Source organism: Salmo trutta, chromosome 7 (assembly GCF_901001165.1).
Source record: "Salmo trutta chromosome 7, fSalTru1.1, whole genome shotgun sequence".
NCBI classification, from domain to species: Eukaryota; Metazoa; Chordata; class Actinopteri; order Salmoniformes; family Salmonidae; genus Salmo; species Salmo trutta.
Window position 1 is genome coordinate 58,346,870 of NC_042963.1, and position 14,994 is coordinate 58,361,863.

General features: G+C 42.7%; 2 protein-coding genes across 2 annotated transcripts; one reads left to right on the top strand and one right to left on the bottom strand.

Moving 5' to 3' along the window:
* Positions 1-8,227: 8,227 nt before the first annotated feature.
* On the bottom strand, positions 8,228-11,511 carry kbtbd4 (kelch repeat and BTB (POZ) domain containing 4). The gene is made up of 7 exons (XM_029759532.1): positions 11,459-11,511; positions 10,750-10,930; positions 10,339-10,493; positions 10,031-10,202; positions 9,656-9,797; positions 9,412-9,518; positions 8,228-9,218 (listed from the first exon to the last, which is right to left on the bottom strand). The coding sequence occupies exons 2-7, from the start codon at positions 10,906-10,908 to the stop codon at positions 8,358-8,360; spliced, it is 1,596 nt and encodes a 531-aa protein (XP_029615392.1). The 5' UTR covers positions 10,909-10,930; positions 11,459-11,511; the 3' UTR covers positions 8,228-8,357.
* Positions 11,512-11,977: 466 nt separating this feature from the next.
* On the top strand, positions 11,978-14,778 carry LOC115196691 (protein FAM180A). Its single transcript, XM_029757521.1, has 3 exons — positions 11,978-12,127; positions 12,391-12,470; positions 14,371-14,778. Exons 1-3 carry the CDS (start codon positions 12,019-12,021, stop codon positions 14,722-14,724), a joined length of 543 nt encoding a protein of 180 aa, XP_029613381.1. The 5' UTR covers positions 11,978-12,018; the 3' UTR covers positions 14,725-14,778.
* The last annotated feature ends 216 nt before the right edge of the window (positions 14,779-14,994 follow it).

Here is a 14,994-nt window from a genome sequence, read left to right on the forward strand (position 1 = left end):
CAAGTTCTCGCACGTCACCCCGCTCCTCCGCACACTCCACTGGCTTCCAGTTGAAGCTTGCATCTGCTACAAGACCATGGTGCTTGCCTACGGAGCTGTGAGGGGAACGGCACCTCCGTACCTTCAGGCTCTGATCAGTCCATACACCCAAACAAGGGCACTAAGTTCATCCACCTCTGTCCTGCTGGCCCCCCTACCTCTGCGGAAGCACAGTTCCCGCTCAGCCCAGTCAAAACTGTTCGCTGCTCTGGCACCCCAATGGTGGAACAAACTCCCTCACGACGCCAGGACAGCGGTGTCAATCACCACCTTCCGGAGACACCTGAAACCCCACCTCTTTAAGGAATACCTGGGATAGGATATAGTAATCCTTCTAACCCCCCCCCCCCAAAAAAAAGATATAGATGTACTATTGTAAAGTGGTTGTTCCACTGGATATCATAAGGTGAATGCACCAATTTGTAAGTCGCTCTGGATAAGAGCGTCTGCTAAATGACTTAAATATAAATGTAAATGTAATCCATAACTTAACAAAATGTGGAAAAAGTCAAGTCTGAATATTTTCCAAAATTTTCGAAATGCATATACAAATATAGAAAGCATTTAATGACAGAACTAAAAGGTGTGCAACATGGAAAATATTGTCTCATTTACATTGTGTAATTAAATGTATTGACAGTCCCTAACTAGACCCGGAGATAGACTGTCCAAAGTAAAACCAATTTTGCCACGGTTGCACACCAGCCAGCTGAAGCTAATTGGCTAAATAATTTGGCTAACTCTTCCCATCTGCAAACACACACACACACACACACACACACACACACACACACACACACACACACACACACACACACACACACACACACACACACACACACACACACACACACACACACACACACACACACACACACACACACACACACACACACACACACACACACACACACACACACACACACACACACACAACACACACACACACACACACACACACGAGACACCCATATCAAACCACACTGCAAAATGAACAAGGCTACATCAGGAAGTTCAGCCACCCTTCAAGAACCTGAATCATGTAAGGCAGGCTCTCAAGCTGTAAAACAATGACCTGGTCCTCAAACAAACCCTAGAGTGGAATACAGCAACCGGCCCACAGGTCTTTGCTCAGCACGAGAACCTCTTCTGGTAAACCTTTCTGGTGACTTTAGGTTGTCATGACAACTACACAAGTAGTGCCAGCAATAACAACTTGTTACAGTCTTTTCAGATCTGGATCATAACAGGTTTAATAAAGGACTGATACAGGTTTAATAAAGGACTGATACAGGTAACAGGTTTGATAAAGGACTGATACAGGTTTAATAAAGGACTGATACAGGTAACAGGTTTAATAAAGGACTGATACAGGTAACAGGTTTAATAAAGGACTGATACAGGTTTAATAAAGCACTGATACAGGTAACAGGTTTGATAAAGGACTGATACAGGTTTGATAAAGGACTGATACAGGTAACAGGTTTAATAAAGGACTGATACAGGTTTAATAAAGGACTGATACAGGTTTAATAAAGGACTGATACAGGTTTAATAAAGGACTGATACAGGTTTAATAAAGGACTGATACAGGTAACAGGTTTAATAAAGGACTGATACAGGTAACAGGTTTGATAAAGGACTGATACAGGTTTGATAAAGGACTGATACAGGTAACAGGTTTAATAAAGGACTGATACAGGTAACAGGTTTAATAAAGGACTGATACAGGAAACAGGTTTAATAAAGGACTGATACAGGTTTGATAAAGGACTGATACAGGTAACAGGTTTAATAAAGGACTGATACAGGTTTGATAAAGGACTGATACAGGTTTAATAAAGGACTGATACAGGTTTAATAAAGGACTGATACAGGTAACAGGTTTAATAAAGGACTGATACAGGTAACAGGTTTGATAAAGGACTGATACAGGTTTGATAAAGGACTGATACAGGTAACAGGTTTAATAAAGGACTGATACAGGTTTGATAAAGGACTGATACAGGTAACAGGTTTGATAAAGGACTGATACAGGTAACAGGTTTGATAAAGGACTGATACAGGTTTGATAAAGCACTGATACAGGTAACAGGTTTAATAAAGGACTGATACAGGTAACAGGTTTAATAAAGGACTGATACAGGTTTGATAAAGGACTGATACAGGTTTAATAAAGGACTGATACAGGTTTGATAAAGGACTGATACAGGTAACAGGTTTAATAAAGGACTGATACAGGTTTGATAAAGGACTGATACAGGTAACAGGTTTAATAAAGGACTGATACAGGTTTAATAAAGGACTGATACAGGTAACAGGTTTAATAAAGGACTGATACAGGTAACAGGTTTGATAAAGGACTGATACAGGTAACAGGTTTAATAAAGGACTGATACAGGTTTGATAAAGGACTGATACAGGCTTAATAAAGGACTGATACAGGTAACAGGTTTAATAAAGGACTGATACAGGTTTAATAAAGGACTGATACAGGTTTGATAAAGGACTGATACAGGTAACAGGTTTAATAAAGGACTGATACAGGTAACAGGTTTAATAAAGGACTGATACAGGTTTGATAAAGGACTGATACAGGCTTAATAAAGGACTGATACAGGTAACAGGTTTAATAAAGGACTGATACAGGTTTAATAAAGGACTGATACAGGTTTGATAAAGGACTGATACAGGTTTAATAAAGGACTGATACAGGCTTAATAAAGGACTGATACAGGTAACAGGTTTAATAAAGGACTGATACAGGTTTAATAAAGGACTGATACAGGTTTGATAAAGGACTGATACAGGTTTAATAAAGGACTGATACAGGTAACAGGTTTAATAAAGCACTGATACAGGTAACAGGTTTAATAAAGGACTGATACAGGTAACAGGTTTGATAAAGGACTGATACAGGTTTAATAAAGGACTGATACAGGTAACAGGTTTGATAAAGGACTGATACAGGTTTAATAAAGGACTGATACAGGTAACAGGTTTAATAAAGGACTGATACAGGTTTAATAAAGGACTGATACAGGTAACAGGTTTAATAAAGGACTGATACAGGTAACAGGTTTGATAAAGGACTGATACAGGTAACAGGTTTAATAAAGGACTGATACAGGTTTAATAAAGGACTGATACAGGTAACAGGTTTAATAAAGCACTGATACAGGTAACAGGTTTAATAAAGGACTGATACAGGTAACAGGTTTGATAAAGGACTGATACAGGTTTAATAAAGGACTGATACAGGTTTAATAAAGGACTGATACAGGTAACAGGTTTAATAAAGGACTGATACAGGTAACAGGTTTAATAAAGGACTGATACAGGTAACAGGTTTAATAAAGGACTGATACAGGTAACAGGTTTAATAAAGGACTGATACAGGTAACAGGTTTGATAAAGGACTGATACAGGTAACAGGTTTGATAAAGGACTGATACAGGTTTAATAAAGGACTGATACAGGTTTAATAAAGGACTGATACAGGTTTAATAAAGGACTGATACAGGTAACAGGTTTAATAAAGCACTGATACAGGTAACAGGTTTAATAAAGGACTGATACAGGTAACAGGTTTGATAAAGGACTGATACAGGTTTAATAAAGGACTGATACAGGTAACAGGTTTAATAAAGGACTGATACAGGTTTAATAAAGGTCTGATACAGGTAACAGGTTTAATAAAGGACTGATACAGGTTTAATAAAGGACTGATACAGGTAACAGGTTTAATAAAGGACTGATACAGGTAACAGGTTTGATAAAGGACTGATACAGGTAACAGGTTTAATAAAGGACTGATACAGGTAACAGGTTTAATAAAGGACTGATACAGGTTTGATAAAGGACTGGTACAGGTAACAGGTTTAATAAAGGACTGATACAGGTTTATAATCTGTCAACATACAATAGAAGTCTACATACTGAGGCAGCTCTCCATAAGATACTGGAACATTCTCCATATCACTGACAACTTCAACAGGGAAGCTGTGATAACACTGAAAAGAGGGGTGGACATGTCATCAATAATGGCACACTAGCTATAGCCTTCAGTTATGTCTGTAATAGTAGTCAATATGAGACTGAAAAGATTTGGCATGGGTCCCCAGATCCTCAAAAAGTTCTACAGCTGCACCATCGAGAGCATCCTGACCGGTTGCATCAACGCCTGGTATGTGTGTACGGCCCAGTACATCACTGGGGCCAAGCTGCCTGTATCCAGGACCTCTATACCAGGCGGTGTTAGAGGAAGGCCTAAAGAATTGTCAAAGACTCCAGTCACCCACGTCATAGACTGTTCTCTCTGCTCCTGCACGGCAAGCGGTACCACTTTACCCCTACCTACATGTACAAATTACCTCGACTAACCTGTACCCCCCTGTATATAGCCTTGTTATTGTTATTTTATTGTGTTACTTTTTAGTTTTTTTACTTTTGTTTAATATTTTCTTAACTCTTTCTTGAATTGCATTAATGGTCAATTAAAATAAGTAAGCATTTCACTGTGAGGTCTACACCTGCTGTATTCAGCATTTCACTGTAAGGTCTACTACACCTGTTGTATTCAGCATTTCACTGTAAGGTCTACTACACCTGTTGTATTCAGCATTTCACTGAGGTCTACACTTGTTGTATTCAGCATTTCACTGTGAGGTCTACTACACCTGTTGTATTCAGCATTTCACTGTGAGGTCTACTACACCTGTTGTATTCAGCATTTCACTGTAAGGTCTACTACACCTGTTGTATTCAGCATTTCACTGTAAGGTCTACTACACCTGTTGTATTCATCATTTCACTGTGAGGTCTACACCTGTTGTAGTCAGCATTTCACTGTGAGGTCTACACCTGTTGTATTCAGCATTTCACTGTAAGGTCTACTACACCTGTTGTATTCAGCATTTCACTGTAAGGTCTACTACACCTGTTGTATTCAGCATTTCACTGTAAGGTCTACTACACCTGTTGTATTCAGCATTTCACTGTGAGGTCTACACCTGTTGCATTCAGCATTTCACTGTAAGGTCTACTACACCTGTTGTATTCAGCATTTCACTGAGGTCTACACCTGTTGTATTCAGCATTTCACTGTGAGGTCTACACCTGTTGTATTCAGCATTTTACTGTGAGGTCTACACCTGTTGTATTCAGCATTTCACTGTGAGGTCTACTACACCTGTTGTATTCAGCATTTCACTGTAAGGTCTACTACACCTGTTGTATTCAGCATTTCACTGTAAGGTCTACTACACCTGTTGTATTCAGCATTTCACTGTGAGGTCTACTACACCTGCTGTATTCAGCATTTCACTGTGAGGTCTACTACACCTGTTGTATTCAGCATTTCACTGTGAGGTCTACTACACCTGTTGTATTCAGCATTTCACTGTAAGGTCTACTACACCTGCTGTATTCAGCATTTCACTGTGAGGTCTACTACACCTGTTGTATTCAGCATTTCACTGTGAGGTCTACTACACCTGTTGTATTCAGCATTTCACTGTGAGGTCTACTACACCTGTTGTATTCAGCATTTTACTGTAAGGTCTACTACACCTGTTGTATTCAGCATTTCACTGTGAGGTCTACTACACCTGTTGTATTCAGCATTTCACTGTGAGGTCTACTACACCTGTTGTATTCAGCATTTCACTGTGAGGTCTACACCTGTTGTATTCAGCATTTCACTGTGAGGTCTACTACACCTGTTGTATTCAGCATTTCACTGTGAGGTCTACTACACCTGTTGTATTGTGACATTCTAGTTGTTGGTTAGTTACTGCAGCCATCTACTTCACCCCAGTAGTGAGTTCTAGTGACAATAACATGGTGAACCATTTCTCTGACGTCAAAACACTCAAGAGGCAAAGCACAGGCCCAAAACATTGGGAGTGGCTAACAAGCTGTTGCATGGTTTGAAAACCAGGCATTGCTTGCAGGTAATCCTACATGGAACAGAAAACAGCTGGATTTCTAACATTTTTTATTAGATAATGTTAACATTTCTTACCACCACACAAGTCGGGACAGAGTGCTTTGTGCTGCAAAAATATCACATATTGAAAAAGATTAGCTGGCAAGCCAGATCAACAATTCATGATCTTAAAACTGAGCGCGTCTTCATAATTGACACATTGCTGAATTAACTAGTTCATTTAACTTTGGTTGTCTAAACAGCTGACTAGATCGCCTAGCGCGTTGCATGCCCCAATGATTGAATTTAACATTCATATGAAAGTCATTTGGTTAACATTTTAACATCATTTGTTGAATAAATAAAAACGTTATACTCACATTTCATGAAGTTGTTATTTAAATCGAGCTAGAAAGTATTATTCTCCCAATGAAATGGCGAATGAGAATGCTGTGATCTCATAACTCTACGCGCATCACAGATAATCCCAATGAATGGAGAGAGTCAACTCATCTGAAGTCACATTCGCTAACTGTAATACTCCCGACAGGCATAACTTGTTAAAAATTCTTTAAGCACAAAATACACATCCACTTTTTAAATTCACGTTTCACAGTTGTAAATGTTATAGGGATGTCTGAACATTTGTTGAATATATATTTACAGATCATGGGATGTATTTGTAACATATGCAGGAAAATAATATCTCTGAATTCTCCAATCGTGTGGTTTTATCCCATCACTTATTGCTGTACATGATTTAAAGCTTTGAGTATGCCTGCATCATTGACCATAAGAGACAGAAAGATCAGCTTATGTACTGTAACACCCTACAGAGTATCCAGAAAGTATTCAGACCCCTTGACTTTTTCCATTTTGTTACGTTACAACCTTATTCTAAAATATATATTTTTTTTTTTAAATGGGGAAAAAAATCCCCATCAATCTACACACAATACCCAATAATGACAGAGCAACAAAAAAAAAGTTTGACTTTTTTGCATATTTATTAAAAATAATAAACGGAAATATCACATTTACATAAGTATTCAGACCCTTCACTCAATATTTTGTCAGCGATTACAGCCTCAAGTCTTCCTGGGTATGACGCTACAAGGTTGGCACACCTGTATTTGGGGAGTTTCTCCCATTCTTCTCTGCAGATCCTCTCAAGCTCTGTCAGGTTGGATGGGGAGCGTCACTGCACAGCTATTTTCAGGTCTCACCAGAGATGATCGATCAGGCTCTGGCTGGGCCACTCACGGACATTCAGAGACTTGTCCCGAAGCCACTCCTGCATCGTCTTGGCTGTGTGCTTAAGGTCATTGTCCTGTTGGAAGGTGAAACTTCGTCCCAGTCTGAGGACTTGAGCGCTCTGGAGCAGGTTTTCATCAAGGATCTCTGTACCTCAATCCTGACTAGTCTCCCAGTCCCTGCCGCTGAAAAACATCCCCACAGCATGATGCTGCCACCACCATGCTTCACCGTAGGGATGGTGTCAGGTTTCCTCCAGACGTGATGCTTGGCATTCAGGCCAAAGAGTTCAATCTTGGTTTCATCAGACCAGAAAATCTTGTTTCTCATGGTCTGAGAGTCTTTAGGTGCCTTTTGGCAAACTCAAAGTGGGCTGTCATGTACCTTTTACTGAGGAATGGCTTCCATCTGGCCACTCTACCATAAAGACCTGATTGGTGGAGTGCTGCAGAGATGGTTGTCCTTCTGGAAGGTTCTCCCATCTCCACAGAGGAGCTCTGTCAGAGTGACCATTGGGTTCTTGGTCACCTCCCTGACCAAGGCCCTTCTCCCCCGATTGCTCAGTTTGGCCGGGCGGCCAGCTCTAGGAAGAGTCTTGGTGGTTCCAAACCTCTTCCATTTAAGAATGATGGAGGCCACTGTGTTCTTGGGGACCTTCAATGCTGCATAATGTTTTGGTACCCTTCCCCAGACATGTGCCTCGACACAATCCTGTCTCGGAGCTCCTCGGACAATTCCTTCAACCTCATGGCTTGGTTTCTGCTCTGACATGCACTGCCAACTGTGGGACCTTAAAATAGACAGGTCTGTTCTTTTCCAAATCATGTCCAATCAATGGAATTTACCACAGGTGGACTCCAATCAAGTTGTAGAAACATCTCAAAGATGATCAATGGAAACAGGATGCACCTGAGCTCAATTTAGAGTCTCATAGCAAAGGGTCTGAATAAATAAGATATTTCTGGGGGGGTTCTATAAATTTGCAAAAATTTCTAAAAACCTGCTTTTGCTTTGTCATTATGGGGTATAGTGTGTAGATTGAGAGAATAAGGCTGTAACGTAACAAAATATGGTCAACATAAAGGGGTCTGAATATTTTATATTCTCAAATTCCTCACCTTAGTGAGTTTAAAGTTTAGGCCAGTACAAACTGCCAGTTGGTCAGCAGTATCTTAATCCCCTTGATAACAGTCACGGCTGACGTCGCGGGGTTAAACTTCAGCGTGTGAGCGTCTCCTTTCGTACACCTCTCTCTGAACACGTAGATGGAGCCGTTACAGCTGGCCACCTTCCAGAAGGACGGCACGCAGCTCCAGACCTCTGGGAAACGGAGCCTGGTGAAGCTCTCCAACAGCGGATTGTAACACACCAGCGAGTCGCCCTCCGCTACGATGAACAGCAGATCCATGTGGGCGGCGGCGTGCATCACCCCAGCCAACGGCAGAACGTAAGGTTTCAATTGGCACTTCTGAGTCTGCGTGTCGAAGCACTGGATGAGTCGTGACGGCTTGGTGAAGAAGTCCATGTCGTTCTCTTCCCCTCCCAGTATGTAGATGGTTCCTCCCAGGTTAACCCCCGCCGCCCCGGACACCGCCGTATCCAGCTGGCTAGTCTCCGTCCACACGTTGTCCTTCACAGTGTAGTAAATCACAGCGTTGGACAATGTGTCCTGGAGCGTCTTACCACCCAGACTATAGACGGCATCCTGGAGCGAGACTGAGACCATGGTGTGGCTGAGACGATCTCGTGGCAGCGGTGCACAGCGCTCCCAGTCCATGGTCTGCATGTTACACTTCCACATGCGGCGAGGGATGGACCCCCCTACCACGTAGAGGTCAGGCCCGTGTTTACAGGCTGCTGTGATCTGGTGACACAGGCTGTTCTGGCCGCTGACGCTGATGGCATCGTCCTCATCACAGTGCAGGGAAATGGCCAGGGAGTGGGTCCTCGTCTCCTCCTTACCTATCAGGTAGATGTGCACCTTCTCACCAATCTCCTGCAAAGACACAGTGAGAGAATCAATAGTCACTACGTGGATAACTAGAATGATATATTCTAAAACTGTAGTGGGGGAAAAAACATTTGTGTAGGTGAACATGTTTTAACTATAACCTCTGTAAAACATCTAAAAAATATTAAAGAGAGAGACCTGCAGTGGAGTTTAGGGTTCTAGAATGAGAACACTGTACCTTGAGGTTCTCCTGGAGAACAGTGGAGAACTCTTCTCTCTCCACCTTGTTGTGGTTGATCCAGGATTGGATGGCTACCTTGGGGTTCTGAGAGGTTGGAACACCATCTGGAGAACGGCAACACGGTAAGGGCTTGACAAAATGGCCGCCGTGGCATTACCCAGGTGGGTAAATAAATATGGTGGTGGGGTAAGTTTCCCCCCATTACTATGTAAATCAAATCAAGCAAGAAATCAATAAGTACCTTTGATAATGTCCATGAGGAGACAGAGTGGCAGGTTGAGGAACTCATCGGTCTGTTGAAGTTGGACCAGGTGGATTTTAGCACAATGTTTGGCTGCAGTATACAACTCCTGGTCACTGTGTCTGTCTGCTAGCCACATCACCTACAGAAGGAAGAAGTGAATCAAACTGACAGTAATTCAAAAAGCTACTGTGTGGAACAAGATGACAAAGACGGTCAGCTTGACAGCAGCTACACAGATCCAGTACCTTCACTAATACAATTCACATTTCTATCCGAGTCCTTCCTATCTACAAAAGGGAACACACATTACTTCAGACACCAATGATTGGCTGTATCACGTCCAGGAAATAGAAACCCAGCCAATCAGCTCACCTGTAGGCAATTCTTGACATCTACGGTGCGTGACAGGAAGCGGGAGCATTCTTCAAACAGAGCAGTCAGCTGGTACATGTCAGCCATCTCATAGGTGTCCTGCAGCTCCTCCACGGTCAGCTTCACCGTCCCGTGGTAGATGTAGTCTACCAGCAGCTGGAAGACTGATGCGCTGAATAAAATACAAAATAGACTTTATTGTCCCAATTGGTGAGAAACAGCTCATTGAGCAGTTTATGGGTGAAGTGCCATGTGCAAGGGCACAACGGCAGGTGATGGTACCAGGGACTAGAGACCAGCGACCCTACCTGACGTCCTTCAGTTGGATGCTACGTGTGTGAGCCTCTCTCAGGTTGGACGTGAACATGGATCTAAAGAAGCTGCTCTGGGCTGACAGTACCAGGCGGTGCAGGTTAAAATCCCTCCCGTCCACCTTCACCGTTACGTCAGCAAACAGGCCGTCCTGAAGACACAGGGATATAAGATGGAGGAACCGTCAATGTCGTTATTCCCTCCCAAAACTAATGCTGCACTGGGGAGACAGACTTCAAATTAATGGAGTGTATATGATTCCTTGGCCCTTTCTCAATTCATCTTTCCTTGATTTCTCGCATCCTCTCTCCTTGCCTCTTCTTCAAACCCCATTGGAGATGAAGGCCTGAGGGGAGGGAACCTTCACCTCTAATAAGGTTGAGGAAACGAGGAGATAGGATGCTCACCTGCAGACATAGGTCCATGATGCTCTGCACCACGCGGCTGGAGTGAGAGCGGTCTGTAAAGGTGTAACCTAGGAAGTAGTTCTCCTCTGCCACCAAGGAGCCCGCTCCTACTCTCTGTCCCCCGAACCTGGCCCTGTCCCCGGCCTCACTGGACTCCATCTCACCAGCTAGCAGGGTTAGGCTACATGAGGAACCGTCGAGAAACACAACAGTTAGTGTGTATCGTTAGAAACACTGCCGGTTAAGACAAAAAAAACAACCAACTAAAAAGCAGACTATAGACTTTGAGAATCTGCAGAGATTTAAAACATGCTGGTTCGTGTTTCTATGCGAACTGAAGTCACACTGGTTTTAACTGGACTAACGTTATGTATTATTTTAACAAAATACCCCCACTGGTTTTAACTGGACTAACGTTACGTATTATTTTAACAAAATACCCCCAGTGGTTTTCAGAATCACACTGGTTTTAACTGGAAACGTTATGTATTATTTTTGGTTTATGAAACCTGAAAAATAGATAATCCTCATTCATTGACTGTCAGTAAAAGTGAGTTAGTGTAGCTAGCTAAGCAACCAAACGGTACAAATCCTTACAGCGCCTCTATTCTGACACCAATCACGCCGTGTTGTTTAACTAACAGTTTAAATCACTATCACATTATGGTTTAAGATATCATTTATTGGCAAGTAAATCTTTTCAGCCTACCTTTGCTCCACTATCTGATCTATTTCATCACACGGAAGACGGCGGAATATTGAGCGGAAGTAAACAAACCTTTTTCTGGCCAGCTGGTGCTGATGCTGATGCCAGCGGTAGGTGCTGCCACCATGTGGTGGAGATATGTTACAACAGTCTACTACATTTTTTATCTGTGTGTGTGTGTGTGTGTGTGTGTGTGTGTGTGTGTGTGTGTGTGTGTGTGTAAATCACAAGTCTCCAATCCTGGTCCTGGCGCACACAGGGGAAATACCATACTTTGTTTATTAACTACTACACATTCAGTCATAGGCTTAGTGATGACCGTAGTTGAATCGGGTGTGTAGGTCTACTAACTTTGATGGATCATAAGCCTCCACACCCGGTCGGTCCCTTGGGACCAGGATGGAACAATACTCGTAGTGCTGTAAACTTATGAGCCAACTGGCCCTCATACCTTTTTTCCTAGGTGGAGGAATGTATGGCATTCGAGCCTAGACTCGTGGCTATCGGACTGAGTTTTTTTTATTGAAGAGTAGCAAAGGATAGAGGGAGACAGTGAAATAATCATGCAATCAGAGTTATACAGTCATAAAAGAGAGACGGGGGCAAAACTCCGAATAAGAGTTCTCATATGGGTCACCGTAGCGACTTTGGGGTGTCAAGATCTTTTAGAAGGTGAGTTATAATTGTTTTTAAAACGAACTTGGAATGAAAGATATGTTGTGTTTTGAATGCAATGCATTCATAAATTGATAGAAAAGAGTAGATAAAGTCATTAAAGTTTCATTGGATTGAATATTAAGATTTACATTCACATGTAATTGAATACCACAACAGGATCTTAAGTGGAAGTTGAGTTAAATTAAGTCTTATGTTTCTGAGAGTAACATTATTCATTTTTATCATGAAAATACCAACTTTCTCTCTCTCTCTCTCAGATGTGTCCGGTGCCATACATGGCGGTCTTCCTTCTCAGGGCTTGGGCCAATCCATCAGCGATGCAAACCTGATGTTTGAGGTTGGAGTTACACTTCTATTAGCCTGGTCCCAGATCAGTTAGTGTGGTCTTGTTGACAATTACCATCAAAGTCAGCAAGAAAGAACAAACAGATCTGGGACCAGGCTACATGTATATGAGCACACTGTATTTTCTCTTGAGTAGTTTCTGTTTTGCCCCACCATCTGTTTCCTGAACTTCTTTCTTGTAGATATGTTATTACACTACATGACCAAAAGTATGTGGACACCTGCTCATCCATCTCATTCCAGAATCATGGGCATTAATATGGAGTTGGTCCCCGCTTTGCTGTTATAACAGCCTCCACTCTTCTGGGAAGGCTTTCCACTAGATGTTGGAACATTGCTGCTATAACAGCCTCCACTCTTCTGGGAAGGCTTTCCACTAGATGTTGGAACATTGCTGCTATAACAGCCTCCACTCTTCTGGGAAGGATTTCCACTAGATGTTGGAACATTGCTGCTATAACAGCCTCCACTCTTCTGGGAAGGATTTCCACTAGATGTTGGAACATTGCTGCTATAACAGCCTCCACTCTTCTGGGAAGGCTTTCCACTAGATGTTGGAACATTGCTGCGGGGACTAGTTTTCACTCAGCAACAAGAGCATTAGTGAGGTCGGGCGCTGATGTTGGGCGATTAGTCCTGGCTCGCAGTCGGCGTTCCAATTTATCCCAAAGGTGTTCGGTGGGGTTGAGGTCAGGGCTCTGCGCAGGCCAGTCAAGTTCTTCCACATCGATCTCGACAAACCATTTTTGTATGGACCTCGCTTTGTGCATAGGGGCATTGTCATGCGGAAACAGGAAAAGGGTCTTCCCCAAACTGTTGCCACAAAGTCGGAAGCACAGAATCGTCTAGAATGTTGTTGTATGCTGTAGCGTTAAGATTCCCCTTTACTGGAACTAAGGGGCCTGAACCATGAAAAACAGCCCCAGACCATTATTCCTCATCCACCAAACTTTACTGTTGGCACTATGCGGGGAGGCAGCGTAGCCTAGCGGTTAGAGCTTTGGATTAGTAACCGAAAGTTTGCAAGATCGAATCCCCGAGCTGACAAAGTAAAAATCTGTCGTTCTGCCCCTGAACAAGGCAGGTAACCCACTGGTCCCCGGTAGGCTGTCATTGAAAATAAGAATTTGTTCTTAACTGACTTGCCTAGTTAAATACATTTTAAATTAAAAATGCATTGGGGAACACAGGTAGCGTTCCCCTGGCATCCACCAAACCCAGATTTGTTCATTGGACTGCCAGATGGTGAAGCGTGATTCATTACTCCAGAGAACGTGTTTCCAATGGCGGCAAGCTTTACACCACTACAGCCGACGATTGGCATTGTGCATGGTGATCTTAGGCTTGTGTGCGGCTGCTCGGCCATGGAAACCCATTTCATGAAGCTCCCGACGAACAGTTGTTGTACTGACGTTGCTTCCAGAGGCAGTTTGGAACTCGGTAGTGAGTGTTGCAACTGAGGACAGACGATTTTTACACACACATTTTTATGCACTACACGCTTCAGTACTCAGCGTTCCCGTTCTGTGAGCTTGTGTGGCCTACCACTTCGCGGCTGAGCCGTTGTTGCTCCTAGACGTTTCTACTTCACAATAACAGCACTTACAGTTCACCGGGGGGCAGCTCTAGCAGGGCAGAAATTTGATGAACTGACTTGTTGTAAAGGTGGCATCCTATGACGGTGCCACATTGAAAGTCACTGAAGTCTTCAGTAAGGCCATTTTACTACCAATGTTTGTCTATGGAGATTGCATGGCTGTGTGCTCGATTTTATACACCTGTCAGCAACGGATGTGGCTGAGAAAGTCGAATCCACTAATTTGAAGGGGTGTCCACATACTTTTGTATATATAGTATATCTACCCACATTTGATTCTTACCTCTCCATACAGTTCTTGTTGGGTGGAGTAGAGATCGACAAAGACAACAACATCGCCCTGCTGGACATGGAGATGGCATCTATGAGGCAGGGACGAGCTTTCCTGGCTCACATCAACGACAACATCCCCAAGACGTTCTCTTCTATGGAGCAGATGGTGAAGGACCTGGAGGACAAGAGAGGGCCTCTCCCTCTCTCCCAACCCCACTTTGAGAGCCTCATCCTGGGCATGGTCTACTCTGCTCACCAGGTCAAGCTCCAGGAGAGAGAGAAGGACCAGGAGAAATGGGGAGAGGTGCTGATACGTCTGGCTAATATTACAGTCAACGAGCTACGTAGACCGGAGACCATCACAATATTCCCTTAGATTAGGATACAATGTTCATTAGCCTGGTCCCAAGCTTGTAATTATCTTTTTTAATACAGTATACAAAAGGATATATACAGTACCAGTCAAAAGTTTGGACACACCTACTCATTCAAGGGTTTTTCTTTATTTTTTTACTATTTTCTACATTGTAGAATAATATTGAAGACATCAACACTATGAAATAACACGTATGGAATCATGTAGTAACCAAAAAAGTGTTAAACAAATCAAAATATATTTGAAATTCTTCAAAGTAGCCACTGTTTG